The 20,508-nt window shown below is 43.6% G+C and overlaps 3 protein-coding genes across 5 annotated transcripts; 2 read left to right on the top strand and 1 right to left on the bottom strand.

The window, feature by feature from the left end:
* The first annotated feature begins 1,747 nt into the window (after positions 1-1,747).
* LOC123720575 lies at positions 1,748-5,110 on the top strand. Of its 3 annotated transcripts, none has more exons than XM_045677246.1 (4): positions 1,748-2,084; positions 2,882-3,077; positions 3,647-3,709; positions 3,966-5,110. In XM_045677246.1, the coding sequence occupies exons 1-4, from the start codon at positions 1,965-1,967 to the stop codon at positions 4,499-4,501; spliced, it is 915 nt and encodes a 304-aa protein (XP_045533202.1). In that variant the 5' UTR covers positions 1,748-1,964; the 3' UTR covers positions 4,502-5,110. The 3 variants fall into 3 exon arrangements, with proteins under 3 accessions (XP_045533202.1, XP_045533203.1, XP_045533204.1); XM_045677248.1 differs by having other exon boundaries at positions 1,947-2,084; positions 2,895-3,077; XM_045677247.1 differs by lacking the exon at positions 3,647-3,709 and having other exon boundaries at positions 1,751-2,084.
* A 2,759-nt stretch (positions 5,111-7,869) lies between these two features.
* On the top strand, positions 7,870-18,689 carry LOC123720822 (RNA-binding protein 25). Its single transcript, XM_045677597.1, has 15 exons — positions 7,870-8,201; positions 11,545-12,082; positions 12,154-12,260; positions 14,103-14,347; positions 14,430-14,522; positions 14,695-14,766; positions 15,325-15,522; positions 15,590-15,751; positions 15,838-16,218; positions 16,288-16,504; positions 16,692-16,754; positions 16,832-17,714; positions 18,020-18,186; positions 18,397-18,423; positions 18,616-18,689. Exons 1-12 carry the CDS (start codon positions 8,124-8,126, stop codon positions 17,459-17,461), a joined length of 2,784 nt encoding a protein of 927 aa, XP_045533553.1. The 5' UTR covers positions 7,870-8,123; the 3' UTR covers positions 17,462-17,714; positions 18,020-18,186; positions 18,397-18,423; positions 18,616-18,689.
* An 87-nt stretch (positions 18,690-18,776) lies between these two features.
* Positions 18,777-20,288, bottom strand: LOC123720823. The gene is made up of 4 exons (XM_045677598.1): positions 20,270-20,288; positions 20,049-20,137; positions 19,137-19,783; positions 18,777-19,045 (listed from the first exon to the last, which is right to left on the bottom strand). Exons 2-4 carry the CDS (start codon positions 20,131-20,133, stop codon positions 18,863-18,865), a joined length of 915 nt encoding a protein of 304 aa, XP_045533554.1. The 5' UTR covers positions 20,134-20,137; positions 20,270-20,288; the 3' UTR covers positions 18,777-18,862.
* Between the last annotated feature and the right edge of the window lie 220 nt (positions 20,289-20,508).

Raw genomic sequence — 20,508 nt, forward strand, 5'->3', positions numbered from 1 at the left:
TAAGTAATAGTAGTAGTAGGAAAGTATAAGTTCTGAGTTAAAGCGTATAGTTTTTAAAGGCCTTCCCCAAGGTTCGGTACTTAGTCCACTTTTATATAACATTTATACATATGATTTGGAATCATCTATAAATTCCCATAAAAATCTGCTACAATATGCAGATGAGCTTCTTTTTAATTCCGTAGATAAATCTATGGATAAGGCTTACAATTCCATGTCTAGTTCACTTAATTGTCCTGGTTGCTTAAAAATGACAGATCTATCAGTGTCCAAAAGTTCAACAGTCGTATTTTCCAAAAAAACGTACAACGCCTGTCATAAATGTGACCTTCAATGGTCAACCTTTGCCACTTCAAATAAAAATTAAAATTTTAGAAGATATATAAGATTCAAAATTGTCAGGATTTGCCCATTATGAACATGTTTTTATGAAATGTGCACAGCTGATTAATATCATGAAATGCTTCTCTGGTGTATGGTGGGGTGCTCCGTTTTGTATGAAACTTTTGTCTAACGCTCTTGTACGATCTGTTCTAGATTGTGACACATTTCTATTAGATGATGTAAGTAAAAAACTTGATGTCATTGAGTCAAAAGCTTTGAGAATTGTGACAGGAGTGATGAAATCTAGCCCAACCAATGCTTTATAAGTAGAATTCTGCGAACCACCTTTAAAATTATGAGGGCAATTTGTAAGTGATCGATTATTGTTCAAATCTAAGCAGTTTTCTAATCATTCTCTACATAGAAAACTGCATGAATTGAACAATATTATTCATACATCCCGTTACTGGCGACACAAATCATTACCAAGTCTAATAATATATATATAGCTTTCCTATGTTTTTAACAATACACAGCCGCATTCATCGATCTCCATCATTACCCATATTTATGACAAGTTAATTCTTTAACTTTAGATCCGGATATAAGATATGATATAGGCGTCAATAAGCAAGATATTCTGGTGACAAATATTCGTTTATTGTATAGCGTTGAGGAACGAAATTGGGATGGTTGGGATTATATATTTACAGATGCCTCTATTGATGATTGTGTTGGAGTTGGTCTAGTTCATTGGCAATATAAAAGATTAAACTTGCTCCTGAATCCTCGTTTTGTACTGGAGGCTACAAAGGCTACAAAGGCTGCTCTTCCCAAAACCCATCTTTGGGTTATGGAATGATGTTTGGTTGAGAAGCAGCGAGTTCAAAGGCAAACATAATATTAAAATTTAATCCAGGATGAAAGAAAACCATGGTTCTTTGAGATCAAAAGTTCTAAAATTGTCACTTCTATCATTTCTAGAATGAGTTGTATGCACGCCTCATCATTCAGCAAGGCTTCGTATTATTGATAATTGTGAGCGTGGAGAAGATATTGGTGACCTCGACCATATTTTTTTTTCTTGTTCCCAATATGACCGCACCTCATTTCTATATTCAGTTTCCGACTAAAATCTCCTTTTGCTTAAGATGTAATATGTCTGTGTACACATTTTGTTTTACTAGCTTATCCCTTTGTTTCCTGTATATGTTTTTTTTTCTCGCGAGTAGATTCCCAACCTTTTACTAACAAACTGACTGACCCAACCAGCTGGCATAAAATTAAAACTATTGCCATAATATAAAAAAGTGGTAATTGATGTTATCGTATTCAAGAGTTGTTGACTACTAGAGTATATTTCGATATTAGAATATTGGTTATCTATGCTTGTTGCTGTAACGCTTTACTGGTATGTATTTTTTATGATCTAGATTCTAATTCATCTGTGGCAAATGGCTCCGGACTTTGTGCGTTAATCTTGAACAACAATAATATTATGTTCAATTATTAATTTATGCATTAATCTGTATTGTTTGTTAAACAACTGCTAGCTATTTACAAAAAAAACAATCACACTACAATATTGAGTGGCATGAACATTTCTTGTTAGTTCTTCGATTTCTCAATTTCTGAAAGAAATGGATGAGGAAGGAAAACTACCATTAAAACGAGTTGAGTTATCATTATCTAAGTTCAATGAAGTTGCAATCCCTCACCATTTAGACCTGTTGCGACAACACAAAGCCAACATTCTAAAGGTAGGTACAATTTTTGATGGCTTATTCAGTATTCTTTGTTTTTAAGCTTAAAGTTTGAATATTATGTAAAATGTGCGTAGTAAATTGACGTCACATTGTATTAAAAATATAGTGTAAACGGTCAAGAGTATTATAAATTAAAGTTTATAGAGTAGTGTCAAATCTCTGAATTTTTTTTGCTAGTTTGTATAATATACAGCTGTTGTATCTGTAAATGCTTATTTGTTTAACTTTTTAAAGCAAAAGCATCAATTGAGTGAGAATTATTATTGACAAAGGTTTTCCTTAGTATTTGTCTGGTGGGCTGTAACCCAAAAATGGTTTTATTATATAAGTGCCTAGATAGAGTGTCCATGCATACACACACAAATATGTCTACCCCATTTTATTAGTTGTGTGTTAGTTATCATTAGTGAGTCTGCCCGATAGCTTTCAGATAATCCCACCACCTCAAACAATTGATCCTACCCATAGGGCTCCGTCTGTTACCTTAGGTCTCTTGGTGCAGACATCCCGTTCTTATTATATATAATATTTAGATCTGTAAGGATCTAACCTAACCTAACCTAACAAAGGTTCTTACATCTCACCCTCTCATATATTTATTTATCTAGTGCAGCTTGTTCATACATTTCATATACAATACAGATACTCCTGACATACAATACATATAAAGTTAATCTTTTCACAGTCAACTAACTAGCAAGCTGTACAATACCTATATCTTTGCATAATGGGCGACACTCAGTAATAATGTTTTGTATACAAATTTCTAAATTCCTTTGTCAATTATTTAGTATGAGGAAACAGGTGACTACAGTCGTGTCCGATGTGAACAAGTACATGCGCGTCGTGTGTCGTCGCAACTGCGAGCATTGCTTGGCGAGATGGAGGCTCTTAGAAGGCAGGTGTGCTGTGCCGATCGAGCTCGTTTCGACAAACTCACTCAACACTCTAGAGACCTGACCTTGAAAGCAATAATGGACTATCTAGGTATAAAGTCATTTAAAATATCTTGCATAGAGATTATTGTTGTATTAAAATTTGCTGTATACATGATTACAAAATTATATTATACTTAAAATTCTATTTAAAATTATAGTTGGGACTTTTTTGTATGTTGTACTTTTTGGCCAAGCTTTTCTAATTTTTGTTTATTAGTAAATGATGTGTTAGGTATAGCTTTATTATTAGCAGGTAAACAAAATGAAGATGTACAACTAAAATAAAATAAATCAATGGTGCTACAACCTTTTTAGGTCCTGGCCTCAGATTTCTGTATCTGTTTCATGATCATTTGTTAAACTAATAGGCAAGTAGGTGATCAGCCTTCTGTGTCCGCCGGACGCCGTCGGTTGTTTTGGGTCTAAGGCAAGCCGGTTTCCTCACGATGTTTTCCTTCACCCTTCGAGCTAATGTTAAATGCTCACATAGAAAGAAAATCAATTGGTGTACAGCCGAGAATCGAACCTACGACCTCAGGGATGAGAGTCGCACGCTGAAGCCACTAGGCCAACGCTGCTCGAGACGTACAACTATTCTAAGCGAATATATCTTTCTAGGTGTTATAGAGAGGAGTTGCATTGCTATAGTAGAGTCGAACCAAACACGAGCATCTGCCTGCGGTGAGGCTAGAGTGCTGTTGCTTTTGTGTTCTCATAATTCACCCATAATCACGGCCATTATACATTTTTAACAAAACTCGTAAAGCTTTGAAAGCAAACAAAGCCAAAGTTTGAAAAGACTCAGGAGAGATCTCAACCGCTTTCCTTTACATCTAATATTACTTTTCTTGTTGAGTTTTTAAAAGTTTAACTGGGCTTTTAAGCACTTCAGGGAAAAATGACTACAAGTGATACGAGTGAAACGTGGCGTTTGCAGAGACGAGTCCCTTGTCCGTAAATCGTACGTCGGCCTCGGCGATGGATGACGCCGTAGAGTCCAGCAGCCTGGCGTCCACGGACTCCGTCGGCATAGTCCCGGAGCAAGTGCAGCTGCGAGTGGAGCCCGACGCAAGCATGTCGCTACGGGAACGCGAAGCCGTGTTGGCGGGTTGGAGCGCGCTGCAGAGCGAGGTGAGGGCTCTGCACGAGGCCTGGCAGAGCGTGCAGGCCGCGGCCCTGCGCCAGAGGCGGCCTGTAGAAGCCGCCGCCGTCGGCGTCGAGGTTACGGCCGACGCCACGAGCGACGCGCGCACGCACCTAGCGCTCGCCGAGAGGCTCCGGGCGTGCATGTACGGAGCGGGCGGCGCGGTGGCCGGCGCCGTCATATTCGGCCCCGCGGGGCTACTGCTGGGGGCGAAGGCCGGCGCCGCGGCGCTCGTGGCTGGCTCCGCGGTCGGCTACCTCGCCGCCGGAGTATTGGGGCGCCGCCGCCGGGCGCAGATCGACGAGCGGCCGCCCGATAAGTGCCAATAGACGTCGCGTAGCGTACCATAAAACCATATCTTACGTAATAAAAAGACAAGTTTCTATGTTGATCGATTCAAGATTTTTGGTTTATTCGAAATGATAGACGTGACGTCTCTAGTGATGGTTCTCCTGGCTTAAAAAATATTACTACGCACAAAAAGAAGAGTATTGCCACATATGGCTCGCCCTGTAACTGCTCTTTTGTCTGTTATTTGTATGTACATAATATATATATAAAGATTGAAAGTATTTTTCTAGTATATTGTATTATTAAATTTTTACTTTGAAGGTAAAATCTGATTTTTTTCTAGTCAAGAGTAGGTGACTAAGCAACTACTGTGCACGTAGTGAAGCTGCCCATTGCACTTCAAATGTTTATATGAAATTGAATGATATAAATATAAAATTTTATTGAGAAATTCATTGTTGGCTAGTAAAACTACTAAGAGCTGCCAAACTTTGTCTATTATAATTTTTATTTACTCTTTAATTATAAGTAAAATGTAATTGTGTTTATGAAAGATCGAGACTCGCATAAATTGCTGATCCCTAGGAACTTTGTTAATTGCCGAGGTTAACTATTTAAAATGTAAATATTATATTTTTCTATATCCATTACATTGTTCTTTATTTCCTAGGGTACCCATATTTATGCAAAAAGGGATTCTGTTAATATTTTATTCGCAATTTGCAATCATAGCGAGGCTGCGCGGGTCGCGACCTCTGGCAGCTTAACATCAGTACCTACACGATTGACGATTACAAAATCTAAAAACAAAGCACAACCAGATTCGTGCGACAGGTGGGAAATTCGGTGATGCCAACACTAGCAATTTTAAATGAGCCGAAGATAACGATTAAAAGCAAAGCCCTCCAGCCAATATACATACAAGTGGAACTTTGACAGCTATCCGTGTGAAAATTTTTATAGCAATACTAGAGCAAGTAATTAGTTATAAAAAATGTTTTCATACAACGCAGTCCAAAGTCACTTTTGAAGGGATATCGGGGTAAAAACGGTTTCATCATTAACTGCTCACTGCCCTGAATGACCATTTACCTCGACACTTCACATGGATACCATAGTATAAAGCCAATAAGTAAGTGGTAATGTAGATTTACAAATGTATATAGAGAAAGACATTCACTCATAAAATATGCCTGTTAAAGATGATAAATATTAAAGGTAGAGTGAAAGAGAGTTAACGCGTAACATTCATCAGACGAGGATAGCGGTTGCCGGCTGCGCGACGCTCTTAAGCCATTGCACATGCCTCGAATGTTAGTTTCTAACCTTTAACAGCTAGCAACTCTTTTTTGCCATCAGATTTAATTAGGCAGTCATATATGAAAATTAATAGAAAAAAATAGGATCAATTTGATATATAATTGATAAATGTACGTTATAAACGTATAAATGTAGCGAAATCGTACTTGTTTACACCTGGCTGCGAAGAGGTGCGCAACGGCAACCGTCATTTATTAAAATCTTTATGTAAATTGCAAACCGTAATGCAGACGATATTTTATTGAAAAAACAAGAGAACTAATTTTTTTCCCGAAAATCAATTAAAAATACTATCGGTCAAATGTTTATAGGCAACTTGGTAGATATATATTCTCCTAATTATAATTATATTAGGTCCTTACATATGAAATTGGCGTTTTGTATGGGAGGAACAAAAAGTCGAATATTTTTAAATATAATATATTTAATTTATCAAAGTATGAACCATTGTTTTCTATGCACTTTTGCCATCTCAAAGGTAGTTCATTGATCCCTTTACTAAAAAAAACCAGTCGGACGGGAATCAATAAAATCTGTGAAGGCGATTTGGACTGCCCCATCAGAGTTAAATTTTTTCCCTTGCAAGAAGTTGTCCAAATTTCTAAAAAAATGGTAATCTGTTGGAGCAAGATCCGGGGAGTACGGAGGATGTCTTAGACATTCCAATTGAAGCTCTTTTAATTTGGTAGCCGTCTGTTGTGCAATGTGTGGTCTAGCGTTGTCGTAAAGTAGCAGTGGCGTGGAGTGATTGACCAGCCTAGGTTGTTTAGCCGCTAGCTTTTCCATCATGGTTTGCAATTGCTGACAATAGACATCAGCCATAATAGTCTGGCCAGATTTGAGAAAACTGAAATGAACAATACCGGCACTAGTCCACCAAACGCTTACAAGTAACTTTTTTGGGGTTAAGTTTCGCTTGGGGCATGATTTGGCTGGCTGGCCAGGATCCAACCATTGCGCTGAGCGCTTCCGATTATCGTAAAGGATTCATTTTTCATCACAGGTAATGATTCGGTTTAAAATACCGTCATTATTGTGCCGGTTCAGTAATGTAACGCAGAAGTCGACGCGCGTTTGCCGGTTTGCTTCAGTCAATTCGTGAGGTACCCACCTTTCAAGCTTTTTAACCTTCCCAATTTACTTCAAGTGAATTAAAACAGTTTTATCACTTACACCGCAGCCTGCAGCTAACTCGGACGTGGTTTGCAATGGATCCGCTTCCACAATAGCCTTCAATACTTCATTATCAACTTGGGTCTCAGGCCGTCCACGGGGCTTGTTCTGCAGGTCGAAATTTCCAGAACGAAAACGTTGGAACCAAAACCGAACTGTGTTTTCTTTTGCAACATGACCGCCATACACATCATTCACCCTTCGAGTCGTTTCCGCAGCACAAGTGCCACGGCGGAACTCGTACTCGTAAATAATGCGATACTTTAAGTTTTCCATTTTGTACAATGAGTGACGCAAACCGAAAAAAAAACAAGAAAAAAACAAATGAATGACGGTCATCGAAGCACAAATACATGAGTAAATAGTTGTACAAATTTGAATTTGGAATTCCTTACCAAAGAGGAGGTATTTGAGGTCAAAGTGGCCAGTACGACAAAACGCCAATTTCATATGTAAGGACCTAATACATAAAATTTGGTTTTAAGTAAATAACAGAAGATCGCACTGATCCTGCAGCTCGTATCAATGCATCATTTCAATATCTGTTTCACTTATTCGGAGTTATAATGTCTTACACAAAATAGTATGTCTTTTGTTAACATAGCTTTTACACATTACACTTTGAAATTGAAAACACTTTTTAAACGGATTGAAGCTATGTATAATTATTAAAAACCTATAATTATTTACATAATCATGTCTTTCCCTCTTGTTGTGTTGTGAAAATTGCCCTTGGACATAAATTCATGACCTACATGTGTGGTAAATCCTCAAGTTGGCATCACTGGTTCATTTGTTCGTTAACCATTGAGTAAATTAATACACACTTGTTTGGTTTTATAATATCTAGAAATGTAACTTACAATGCAAGACATTGACAGATACCTTTTTGATTAATTTTTATCTGTGAGAGTTCTTTGAAGCTTTTGCAAAACAAAGATGGCTGACGTTTTTGTGTTTAATAGGAGTAAAACTGAACGGTTTTAAGTTTTGTGTTAAAGTGTAAAACTAGCTTATTTTTAAAATATTTATAACAAATTTTATTTTAATAGCCAAAACAATTAAGATTGAAAAGACAATGTTGGACTAAGTTCTTGCACGTCATAAGGTTCGTTAGGGAGTGAGGAGTCAATTGATGAATGTGCGGTTAGCCTTAGGTCGTGAGAGATGTCTTTTCCACCTCGGCCGCCGATGGTACCATATGGAATTGCCCCAGGGGTAGTTACAATGCAGATGCCTACACATGTAAGTTTACCAGGTTTGCCTTACCAATACCAAAAGGCATCAGATATAACCTAAAAACAAATTCAACCTATTTTATAATAATAATGATACAATATTCTTATGACTATTATTATAAAACTGCAAGTGTTTTTAAACATTGTTCATTTACCCATTATAATTTTTCAAATGTGTGCCTGTTGTATGATTGTTTTGGTTTGTTGTTTGGTTGGTTTTCCATTTTTAAAATAAGGTAAGTATGCCTACCATAATACATATGATGTATTATTGAGAGTCAGAATCGATGATTAATAAATATCAGAAAACAGTAGTCTATCTAGAGCTTATCCTTTGACAAAATACACGTTTAGGCACTCTTTTTAGTGGAGTGAATCCGCATTGGATACTATCTTTTTTAAACTATCTAAACAAGGCAATCATCTTTTCATTCAGCATTTTTTCCTTGACTTCTTCCTTCCTTTACCTTAGTTGGTCGATCCTCGAAAGGAAACACCCACTGAGCTGATTGTTTTTTGGTTTCGGGTTCGTAGGAATATATCCAGCTTTCATCACCTGTGACGTACATTTGGCTCACCGCCGTTGAACTTATCTAACATTTAGCGACACCAGTCCATGCGAAGGTGTTTCTGGTCTGGTACGTCGGTTAAAGTATGGGGAATCCATCTGGTACAAAGCTTCCTGACGCCTAAATGTTCGTGTAATATTTTTTTAACTTGACCCATACCAATTGGACTAGGCTTGCCCATATCTGTTGATAGGCCACTCTCTTATCTTTCTCTATCATGCGTCGCACACTACTGATGTTATGTTCAGTAGTCGCAGTAAAAGGACGTCCCTCATTCACGACGATCATCATTGAGAATACGTCTAAGCTTAAACTCGTTAAACCAATTGCAAATAGTGGCACCAGATGGGGCTTCATAAAGAAATGCAAATTGCAGCCTATCATAGATTTGTTGTTGAGTACGCCCACAACGAAAGTCATAATAAATCATTGACCGAAAATTTTCTCGCGTTAGGTTCATCTTCACCTGTAATGAGTTTTAGATTTGCTGCCAATTCATAAAAACAAATGACCAACGAATCCAATATACTGAATGTAGTTTATTGGATTCATTGGTCATAACCTGGTGAGGTTACTAAAGAGTTCTAATTGAAATTTAAAAAAAAGTTTTCACTAGCAATGTCTAACTGGCCAGTTCTAAACATTTTCAGTGTTACCCACATATTAGGGTAAATAAAAATTACTTTGAAAACAGTGGTATAGCCTAATCAAATAGGCACTCAACAATGCTTTTTTGAAGTGACAGCCTACTATATTTTAAGCATAAGTAGTGCTTAATCCGTTATGTTAACTAATAATTCGAAAGAGAGGCCTTAACTCCTAGGTTGGTTTTTGCAGATTGAATTTAGAAAATTCTGCTGATTTTAAAATCAGAGATTGAACCAGTTCTGTAAGAGGTCTGTGTGACTGTTTAAATTTTGGAAAAGAATGTTACATCAGCTAGAGATCTCCGATCATACAGTGACATCATTTTTATGTTGAAATCATCACATACAAAAACAAGATACATGCATGTGCATAAATGACAAGTGTGCACAACATTTAGAGGGAAACATTACAATGGTAAAGAGAAAATAACTTAAACATTAAAAGTAAAAGTCAAACTAGACCAAAAAATACAAATGTGCAATTTCAAAATTTTAATATATTTCTACTTTCCAAGAGTCACTATTGGTCGCATATCAACAGTGGCTGCAGCATCTTAGGCCTGAAGACATGGAGACTGTCATTAAATCTGCTTCGCATGCATTCAGAGTGTGGTTTACTGATTTAAGAGATCTGTTTCCTCTCTTGCGTTCCTCTTTAAGAGGAATCTTTAAATCTACCAAGTCATTGAAAATTTTTGTAAACAAATATAATGTCGATCAGGTGGCGTCGATCGAGTAGTGATCGGAGGTGAAAGAAAGCAAGTTTTTTGCTGGCTAATCTTATCATTTAATTGGAATAGATGTTTGGAGAAATGACGGTTAATTCGTTCGATTCGTCAACATGGACAGAATATTGAGGGTTCCAAATAACACTAACATATTCCAAAATGCTACGGACCAGATAATTGAATAGTATGATTTTAGGCTTTACATTTTTAAAACACTTAGTCGACCGCTTCTAGAAGTTTTCTATTGCATTATAATGAGGGATGAACGATAAATAACTATCTATATGTATAACTCCTAAATCCCTAATTTCTTGTACTCTGTCGATAGTGTATTTAGAGGGGACTGGTTACCAATCTTTCCTTTTAATAAGGGCGAATCCTCTACGAAACTGAGATTAAGGTCCCCCAAAATGAAAACATCATCGAGGGAGGCAATTGCATCACTAGCTTCATTAAAAAAGCACTGAGCTTCTTTTTTGTCTACTGGAGGAGGAAGGTATACCACACAAATACCTAAAGTTTGTCGTCGATATGTCGTCTTTTGCAATGTCATAGATAATCCATAAGTCCTCAGATACAGATTCTAGGTGCGTCAAACGTTTACTTCCAATACTCTTTTTTTTATTGCTATCAGGACTCCGCTGCCTCTCAACTTAGTAGTAGAATTGCCATCTTTGCGAAACAAACGCGAGACAGTGTATCTAGAGTCAAATAGTTCTCCGTTACCGGCAGAACACAATAGCGTCATAGTCGTCATTTACGTAGCTGGCATAAAATCGTTGGTTTTTTGTTCCTAAGCTACGCACGTTTTAGTAGTAAATATTAATAGAAGAAATCTTGGAGACTGATGTGACTGGTATGATTGAAGATTAATCACACCTAAATAACCGAAGGTTGTTTACCGTACCGTGTGTTCCACCGAGATGATACGTTTGGCTGGTTCACCCTCACCTTTACGGATATAGATTTTTCCGTTTCTGATCCATGTGAACTTGAAGCCCAATTTTCTACACTTTAATCTGTTAACAGCTTGAAAACTTTCCCTCTCAGGACTCAAATGTTCAGAGACATCTATAGGTGCGGCTTTCCCTCCAATCCCAATCAGACTGGTATTTAATTTCCCATCAGGATTATTTTTGTTGAAACTAATGGCTGCTAATAAAATGTGTGAAAGATGGCTGCTAATAAAATGTCACGGCAAAGACTACTACGTTGCTACACTACCGGCCTTGGACGTCCATTATTAGGGTTTATCTTTGCCACTCTAAAGCATGACAATACATCACTGTCTTCAATGTTACCGGAGACTACTTCACTCATTCTTTCGACTGTTTTGACCAGATTTCATCATCATTTTTGAATTCTGGTAGGCCATGAATTTATATATACGTTATCAATCTTTCAAGGTAATGGTGGGGGCGTACGGCAGCGGGACAGTGGCAGGTCGCGGCGCGCTCCTGCCTGCGCCGGCGGCGGGCGCGGCCGGCGCCAAAGCCGCTCGCGGGGCTCGCACGCACAACGGGCAGAGCGAAGGGCCGCCCGTCACGGTGTTCATCGGTAACATCTCCTCGCGGGCGCCAGATGCGATGATGCGCGCCTTGCTGAGTGCGTGTGGCGCCGTCTGCAGCTGGAAGCGCGTGAGCACGTTCGGCTTCTGCGAGTTCGCGGGCCCCGCGGCCGCGCTGCGCTGCGTGCGGCTGTTGCACGATCGGCCTCTCGCCGAGCGCGCGCTCCTCGCCCGCGTGGACGGCAAGATGCAGGCGCTCGTCGACACGTACAAGACGGAGCAGCGCTCGCGCCTCGTCGAAGGCGGCGCTGAGGGTGGCGCCGACGAGTACCTCGACGCCAAGCAGCGCGGCCTGGATGACGCGGTCGAGAGGAAGATCGCGCAGATTTATCGCGACTACCAGGACGAGATTAACAACTACGAGATCCTGCAGAAAGGTGCCACCTCTCGACAGCCGTCTTTCGAGCTCGATTTGCCCCGTGTCCTAACGTTCGTATGTGTCCTATAGAGGAGCAGATCTCGAAGACGGCGCGCGTGCTCGAGGAGGCGGACATCTCGGAAGAGAAGCGGGACGTCATCCATCGGGAGATCGGCAAGTTCCGCGAGAGCATGAAGGTGAGTCCCCTCACGTTCTCACCCGGCCCCTCTCGCTTGCACACGCACACACGCGCAAAACATGTATAGGTTTGCGGGGACTGCGACGTTTATCATGTCAAAAATGATTGAGAAGTGAATACAGAGAAGGAAGGAATTTCCTGGTTCATCACTTGTCACAAATAATGATTTCTCTTTTGTTCGACTAAACGTAGTGATCGAATTATAATTATGTGTATATTAAACGGCTAGAATGCATGTAGGAGGTAGCGCGAATGTGTGCGTGTGCGCCGTCATCGCGTGTCGCCGGACGCCGAGACTCGCGGTGAGTTGTATCACTCAGATCCACCTTCACTCGCTCTCACTCACTATCAGTCACTCATCGACTCACACTCACCGACTCACACTCGCACCGCACTCTGAGCGCGCGGGACTGTAGTCGATCTCCATCGGTATTCAGGAAACGACCTTCGTAAGCCAGAGTGAGGTGTGGCTGACAAAATGCTAAGACACTGTGGTATCAGTTTATATGTTGTCAAATCGAAACATAAAATATATTAAACGAGGAACATGGTTTGCTTAATTGATTTTTGAGAACTTCTTATTAGGACTTTTTGAGATGTGTAAAAGTTAAATTCTCAATCTGCGGAAAAATCATATTTCTCGAGATTTTATTATTTCATACCTACACTCATTATTTAGCATGGTCGTTTTCTCAGTTGAACCTATATGCTCTATGTAATACAATTATAATTTTTTACACGCCACACTCAAGGAAACTAATACCAAAATGAGAATGACCGAACGACCGAATTCTTTCGTCGCATGGACAATAAACTAACTGTAAGAAATATTCTATTTGCCGAACGACACGGAGCACTGCCGCTAAAGCACCATCACAGACGACACTGACTGGCATTTCTAGCCAGACATTCCTTAGAAATTGTATGCTCCCGCTTGCAAATAGACAGCGGTAGGCACCGGGATCCGTGATCTTCGAACCCGAGTTACGTTTGCAATGCGACCGTTTTCAATAGACGGTCATTCTCCTTTTTTGAAATAATTTAAGTTTCGACGTCGGTGGGTTTACGGTGATCTCTTGTTGTGAGTTATTAAAAGAAAAAGCCGTAGACCGATCCGTCGAGGGTCGCGGCTCGCATTCGTAAGTTGCGAAGCCGCGCCCGCCGCGGCGAACTCCGTCTCCGTCGCTCGTGGGCCGAGGCGGAGACGGAGAGCGCCGCGGCCCGTCCGCAAGAGCAGCGCGACCAGCGAGGACCCGCCGCCCGCCGCTACGCCTCGCGCCGCCGCGCGTAAGTTGCATTGCTCCCTTGTCCCGTCCGACCGGCGTCGAACGCGTTCTCTTTTAGTCACACTAAAATTAAAGAGAGATATGGATCAGACCTTTCGAGGAGAAAGATCTGACTCGGCCTGTACGCACGTCGGCGACCGGCGTGCGCGTGTGCGATTGTGCCGTAAAAGAACTCGAGAGATCGCCGGCTCGATCTTGGGGCTTAGTTTAGTAGTTTTGCAATTCGGCTGTAGAGCGTTGAAATGTCGTACGTAGGCGTACGTAGCGTTAACCGTACCGTTGACACTGTGACAGCGTTGCGTTCATTTGATTGTAGCCGTTGTGGGCCCGTGACGAGCACCGCCCCGACCGCTTCGCCGCGCGCACGTAAGTCACTTTACCTTACCTTACGTTTCGTCAGTTCACTGGCTCCCCCGGCTAACCCGGCTTCCCTTCCTCGCTCGGTGTGCGGCCTCCGAGCGCCGCTCCAGGTGGCGCACACCGAGGAGGGAGGTGTGCGGTGTGCGATCGTCGAGTGCGGCTCTCGCGGCGATTATAAGATCCGTCTTGTGCAGGAGGAGGCCGACGTCGTGGTGCGGCGAAAGAGGGACAAGGATGACAAACCTGAAAAGGACAAGGAGAGGGACCGCGACAAAGACAGGGATAGGGACCGGGATCGAGAACGCGACAGGGACAGGGAGCGGGAGCGAGAGCGAGAGCGAGAGCGAGAGCGAGAGCGAGAGCGAGACCGCGAGCGGGACAAAGATAGAGAGCGGGACCGGGACCGCGACAAGGACAGGCGGAAGAGGAGCGTTTCCAGGTATTGTCGAGTATTTGACGCCCTTTGTACGACGATTGATTACGTTTCTTCCGTTATTATGATTTTCACTCTTTTCTTACAGAGGTAAGGAACGGGACCGAGAACGGGAGGAGCGAGAGAGAGAGCGCGAGCGCGAGCGGGAGAGGGAAAGAGAACGAGAAAGGGAGAGAGAAAGGTACTTGTCACCGAAGCGTTTAAGGTGTCTCACGAACTGGCTCATTCTCATTATTTTCGCAGGATTTGCCCGATTTCGAAGTAAACGCGAAAGAAAGAACGCTCAGTTAGCAAATTAACTTTTAGCATATTTATGGAATGTTTTCGTATACTAAAAGGATTTTATTTTCCAGAGAGGTTCGCGAGCGTGAAAGAGAGCGGGAACAGAGGGAAAGAGAGAGAGAACGCGAGCGAGAAAGAGAACGGTGAGACAATTGTACTCAATAATTAACGACGCTCATAGTTGATTTTAAATTTAGTACAAACTTATTTTTCAGAGGCAATCTGTGGAGTAAAATAACTTAATCTGTACGCGATATGAATGTTTCTGATCTAAATTTGAAGGTGCAACGGTCTGGGGAAGTAAACACTAGAGCGAGAGGGCGCGAGATAAAGGCAACGAATGTGTAGGCTCAGATCGTAAACGTCGGAAAACTAATAAAAATTTAATCTTGACGCAGTTTGAACACTATCGCTGCGCGTGCGCTACGCCCTTCATTTGTGATTTTAACCTAATCAATCGAATCGGGCGGAGTACTGTTTACTGTTTACTAAGGAAGCTTTTATATTCAACTACTTAACAGTTTCCAAATTGAGATTGAGATGTCGCCGGCGGTGACCTTCATCCACCCCTACATCCGCACTCGCCACGAGATTCGGGCGGCTCTGCGAGGGTACGACTCCTCTTTCACCGACGCGTGTCTCTCGTCGACGATGGCAAACGATTTCATCCGCTCGCACTAATTGTTTCCTTGAAATTTCAGCGAACAACGGGAGCGAGAGAGGGAACGAGAGCGCGAACGGGAGCGCGAGAGGTCGCGGGACAGAGATCGAGACAGGGAGAGGGAGAGGGGTCGGGGGGAGGGGGACTCACGACGGGACAAGGAACTGGAGGACGAGGCCCGCGACAAGAAGAGGCTGGAGAAGAAGGCGCGCGAGAAGGAAGCCGCCTATCAGGAACGGTGAGTGGACGACGGACTCCGTCGTCGGAGGCGCGAGCGGCGACATGACCGGCTCTTTCTATCGCAGGCTCCGGAACTGGGAAGGTCGCGAGCGCCGCAAGGCGAAGGAGTACGAGCGAGACAAAGAGCGGGAGAGGTGTCGGGAGGAGGAGAGGGAGCGAGAGGCCAAGAGGCTCAAGCAATTCCTCGAGGACTACGACGACGAGCGGGACGACCACAAGTACTACAAGTGAGTCGGCGGATCGGCCGTCGGACCGGTTCCCGCGCCCCAAGCCGCCTCTAACCGTGTACGCTTCGGCGGTCCCTCCTCCGCAGGGGCAAGGAGCTGCAGCGGCGTCTGGGCGCGCGCGTGCGCGAGGCCGAGAGCGACGGGCGCGAGAGGCAGCGCGAGCAGGAGGAGCTGAGCGCGCTGCGGGCCGAGATCTTCGGCGCCGCGCCGCCCGACGACCCAGTCGCGGGCGCGGCCTTCGAGCGCGCTAAGAGGGCGCACGAGGAGCGCTACCGGCCGCGGCCGCTGCTCGACGTCACGCTGCACCACGAGCTGCAGCAGGAGAGGGAGCGCCAGCGCGCTGTGCGCCGCGAGAGGGCGCGCCTCGAGGCCCGCGAGAGGCTCGCCCGGGAGCGGGATCGCTACCTTCGCGCGCAGGCCTCCCGGCAGCTGCCCACCGAGGCCGAGCCCATCGACTCCGACTCGGAGTGAGTAGCGACCGAACGCCGAACGCCTTTGCGGACTTCGTCTCTCTGACCGCGCGTTATCCTTTCCAGCGGCGGAGTCCCGTCGGGCGCGTCGGAGTGCGGAGAGCGCGGGGCGGGCGAGGTCGGCGCCGAGGCGACGGAGGACGCGGACGGCGGGGAGGCGGGTGAGGGGCGAGAGGGCGAGGGCAGGACGTCGGCGGACGAGGCCAGCGGGTCCCTGACGCCCCCGCGACCCCCCGCCGCACACCCCCGAAGACATCGCCATCGCAGGCATCGCCGAGACACGGTCGGCCCCGACTCTATATATTCCCTCGCTGTCCCGGTCTGCGTTCGTCGTTCGGAACGAAAGAACTCAAAAACTATTGAACGATTTTTTAAAATCGTTTATCGCCCATGGGCGAATCGAGGCCTCTGTATAATCTGAATCTGAATCGTAATCAAACCTCTCCTAATAACGCAACGTCCGATTGCAGCAAAACGGAGGCAGCACCCCTCCATCCCCTGAGCCCGCTCCTTCGCATCGACACCACGCCCACGTGAGTACCAGGCCTCTTTGATGCGGAGCCGTTTCCCCTATGCTTTCTTTGTCGTAATCGCGCGACTGTCTCGTCAGGGCGGCGGTGGCGGCGTCTCGGTGGGCGGCTCGCCCATCTCCATCAGCTTCAAGGGTAAATCGCCGGGCCTCACCCCGGCCGCGCTCACGCCAGCGGCCGACATGGGGCGCGTGCACGCGGCCTTCGCCGACGAGGACGAGCCCTCGCCGGACGCGCCTCGCCACCACCCCCACCGCCGGCACTCGTCGAGCAAAGACAGGCGCGACCGAGAGAAGCGCAAGCGAGAGAACAGCGAGAGCGAGAAGGCGGACGGGGGCGAAGGGGGCGAGGAGGGCAAGAGCGCCGAGGAGAAGAGGGCGCAGGTGAAGAGCCTCATCGACAAGATCCCCACGCAGAAGGAGGCGCTGTTCCGGTACGAGCTCGACACGGAGCAGATCGACGCGGCGCTCATGGACAAGAAGATCCGGCCCTGGATCAACAAGAAGATCATCGAGTACATCGGCGAGCCGGAGCCGACGCTCGTCGACTTCATCTGCAGCAAAGTGCTGGCCGGCTCCGCGCCCCACACCATCCTCGACGACGTGCAGATGGTGCTGGACGAGGAGGCCGAGGTGTTCGTCGTCAAGATGTGGCGCCTGCTCATCTATGAGCTCGAGGCCAAGAAGGCCGGCTTGCATAAGGCCGCGTAGACGCGAGTCCGCGCGACCCTCGCCGGCCCTCGATGTGAAATAAATATTATTACTTTATCGCTCGCCTCGTTTCTGTCTTATCTCCCTCGGTGTCCCATCCCTGTAATCGCTAAGATTAACGACATAGCAGCAGCCGTCGCTTGGAGCGTAAAGCGAATCGATTATTACCGTTCGTCTCGAAACCAATTATTCCTCGGCGATGGCTCCTCGAGCGATATCGTCGTCGTTGCTGCCGTTTCTCTTTATTCTGACGGTAAGTCGATTGTTTAGCTTATTAAAAACCTAATAGGTTAAATAATACATGCACTTGATCTTCGTCTGGGACCGTTTTTACAATCATTTATAAATAATCGTTAGGCATACCTACGTAAAAATAAATTAATGCCCCGTGTTCAGTATAATGAATCGTTCAAAGCCGTTGTAACCGAATGATATAATATTAAAGGTGATTTTGAGATGTGAGACGGCGAAAACCAGTTTGGAAACGGTTCGCGTAACGCAGGACTGCCTCGTAATTCGTTATTTTTCTTTACCTCATGAAATTCTGTGTCCTCGTAGAGTGCTGGCTTTTTATTCCGTGCCCCGTCGCGCTTAAAAGAAGAGCGGCACGCGCCGGAGTCGCTGCCGTCGCTGCGCCGGTGGGCGAGTAATAAACCACTACGAGGAAAAGGAAAACCGGAACGAGCTCTCGATTGGCTCATCGTAAACGGAAACGTTTCTAATTCGTAACTATCTCTTATTTCACATTTAACTATTTAACTACACGCATACTGCCGGCACAGGTTCGCGATAATGTACAATTTTTTTTCAACTTTATTTTTCAGAATATAAATCCATCGGTAACGTTAATAACAACAATTTCTACGTGCATGGCTCGTTATAACGTTATCTTTTTTTATTTTTTTTATGTAGATCTGTTTATTTTTATTTTTCAGATTAAAATTTTATGTCAACGCTAACAAGTAAGTTTTCGATCCTTTCAAATACTGAAATAACAAAGAACACGTTTCATAGTTAGAAATTACATAGGTTCATGCTTATTCGACATAAATGTATGGTTTTTTCGACTTCGTAAGAGGTTTTTTAAAAAAAGGAGAAGAAACGTGATACATTTATTTCACTCCTATTTCATAAAGTATTTTTTACAATTTCAGCGGGCCGCTTATTGTCATATAAGTGAACTCTTCAATGAAAGATTTGTGTTGACATTAATGAAGTTGATTTCTGATTATCGTCTTTTATTTACACATCTAACACGTATCACACAATAATCGGATAATGAATAGATGTAGTTGATATAAAAACATTTTCAAACTGAAAATAAAGTAAGTATTTATTATAAAAGCTCGATAAACACTCGACACGCAGCTATGTTTTGTTGACAATGTGATGTGTCGGTGGTCACTCGCAGCCGAGAACGGACTTTTTGCAGCAGTTGCAGCATTTGGGCAGCAGTAGGTGGGGGCGGCGCGTGACTTTGAAAGGTCGGTGCACGTGGTCGGTGTGGGCGGGAAGGTACACGCGCCCTTTGCTGTCGTACTTAGGCCCTTCCGGCATCAATACGTGTCGGTGACATAGACGGCCCTGGTAGACAATGATACAAACTGAAATGAACTGAACTCTAACTACACAATAGGGCTTTGTATTGTGGTGTTATATGAAACAAATGACAAACCCGTATTCTCCAGTAGTGTACGCGGCCACCGACTGCGGGCAGCATGTCTAGCCGATCCGGGTCCAAGGGCTCGGTGGTGCTACCACTCTCGTCTCCGTCCAGCCATCCTCTCTTGTGCGCAGTTTTCCTATTCTTTTCCACTCTTATCCCTTTCATATTTGGTGTCGGCCCTCCCCTTGTGAAGTATCCCGAAACCTGTGTTCTCGCAGCTATTTTACTGCTTATAAATTCTTTAAACAGGTCCTTATTTTTCTCAAAAAAAATCTGAAATTTTTCTATTTTACTTGGATTAGATTTTAAAATCGCTCGCTTTTGTGTTGTGATTTTTGGCTGGCTTTGCATGGGCAATCTATTTAAGTTTTTTTGACCTCCGATTAAAGGTGTTATTTTCCAATTTCCCAATTTGCTTTTTCGATAGTTTTTCGTAAAATTGTGTCCAATAACGTTTTGTTCTAATTCATACATCAGATTCTCATCGAACAGTTCACTTATACCCTCTTTATTAGCCCTTCTCAATCCCTTCAGTTTATTTATTTCAATATAAGAAGGGAACGTCGTAGTTTCAAATTTGGTAGCCGGGGCGTCGGTGTAATCATCATTATTTGTACGAAGATTCAATTTGACAAGATCCACCAAATCCCTGTTACCTGTTTAAAGTTAACCAGCGACCATCAATTATATGAAACGAAATTCCAACAAGATATCAGTATGAATACAAAAAGTCATATTTTCCATAGAACAGGAGGAAAATAGGCATGAGGACCAGAAATCCTTTAAAATCCCGAAGCCGAGCCACCACGACGGAAGCCTAATCGGTTGGTGGCCCTCTAAATACCGCTCACTCGGCCTCACTGACCGTTAATAATAGGCATTCCGTCTGAAAAGTATTTTATCTATATTGTGAAAACAAACCTGCGCCTTGGTTTTCGGGGACGAATACAGCCTGCCGGCGGCCGATGGCGACGCACAACAACAATAAAGTGTCGATCGGTTTCATGTTTCTGTCAGAATTTACAGAAACATTTAATAACGGAAAATGTTTAAATCAAAAGTGTGTTTTATGAGTTTGTATTAAGCTTGACGTAGTGCGTTGCAGTGTCGCAATATTCGCTAAACAATAAATGCCCACCCACCGCCTGTTTCGCAGCTCAATATATTTATTGGTGAATTTATCAGCTCACAGCATTCATGACATACTATCTATTTCATTCCTTTTTATTTTCACTGCAAATTTGCGAGTTTATTTGGTGATAAAGTTTAATACAATGATCATATTACTCTTTTAAAATACGCTCGTGGTGACTCACTGTTTAAATCAAATATTGAGCGCCATCTCTTTGTTATTTACGATATATCAATTGCAAATTTAATT

This window comes from Pieris brassicae, chromosome 2 (assembly GCF_905147105.1).
Source record: "Pieris brassicae chromosome 2, ilPieBrab1.1, whole genome shotgun sequence".
In the NCBI taxonomy this organism is placed as follows: domain Eukaryota; kingdom Metazoa; phylum Arthropoda; class Insecta; order Lepidoptera; family Pieridae; genus Pieris; species Pieris brassicae.

What these genes read in the sequence shown, in the direction of transcription:
- LOC123720575 (XM_045677246.1), top strand. Translation starts at nt 1,965, where the DNA reads ATGGATGAGGAAGGAAAACTACCATTAAAACGAGTTGAGTTATCATTA. An exon ending in ACAAAGCCAACATTCTAAAG is followed by an intron (nt 2,085 to 2,881) that starts GTAGGTACAATT and finishes TCAATTATTTAG; the next exon opens with TATGAGGAAACAGGTGACTA. An exon ending in AACACGAGCATCTGCCTGCG is followed by an intron (nt 3,710 to 3,965) that starts GTGAGGCTAGAG and finishes TGGCGTTTGCAG; the next exon opens with AGACGAGTCCCTTGTCCGTA.
- LOC123720822 (XM_045677597.1), top strand. Translation starts at nt 8,124, where the DNA reads ATGTCTTTTCCACCTCGGCCGCCGATGGTACCATATGGAATTGCCCCA. An exon ending in CCCATCGACTCCGACTCGGA is followed by an intron (nt 16,219 to 16,287) that starts GTGAGTAGCGAC and finishes TATCCTTTCCAG; the next exon opens with CGGCGGAGTCCCGTCGGGCG. An exon ending in GCAGGCATCGCCGAGACACG is followed by an intron (nt 16,505 to 16,691) that starts GTCGGCCCCGAC and finishes GTCCGATTGCAG; the next exon opens with CAAAACGGAGGCAGCACCCC.
- LOC123720823 (XM_045677598.1), bottom strand. Translation starts at nt 20,133, where the DNA reads ATGAAACCGATCGACACTTTATTGTTGTTGTGCGTCGCCATCGGCCGC. An exon ending in CCCCGAAAACCAAGGCGCAG is followed by an intron (nt 19,784 to 20,048) that starts GTTTGTTTTCAC and finishes AACTTTAAACAG; the next exon opens with GTAACAGGGATTTGGTGGAT. An exon ending in TACACTACTGGAGAATACGG is followed by an intron (nt 19,046 to 19,136) that starts GTTTGTCATTTG and finishes ATTGTCTACCAG; the next exon opens with GGCCGTCTATGTCACCGACA.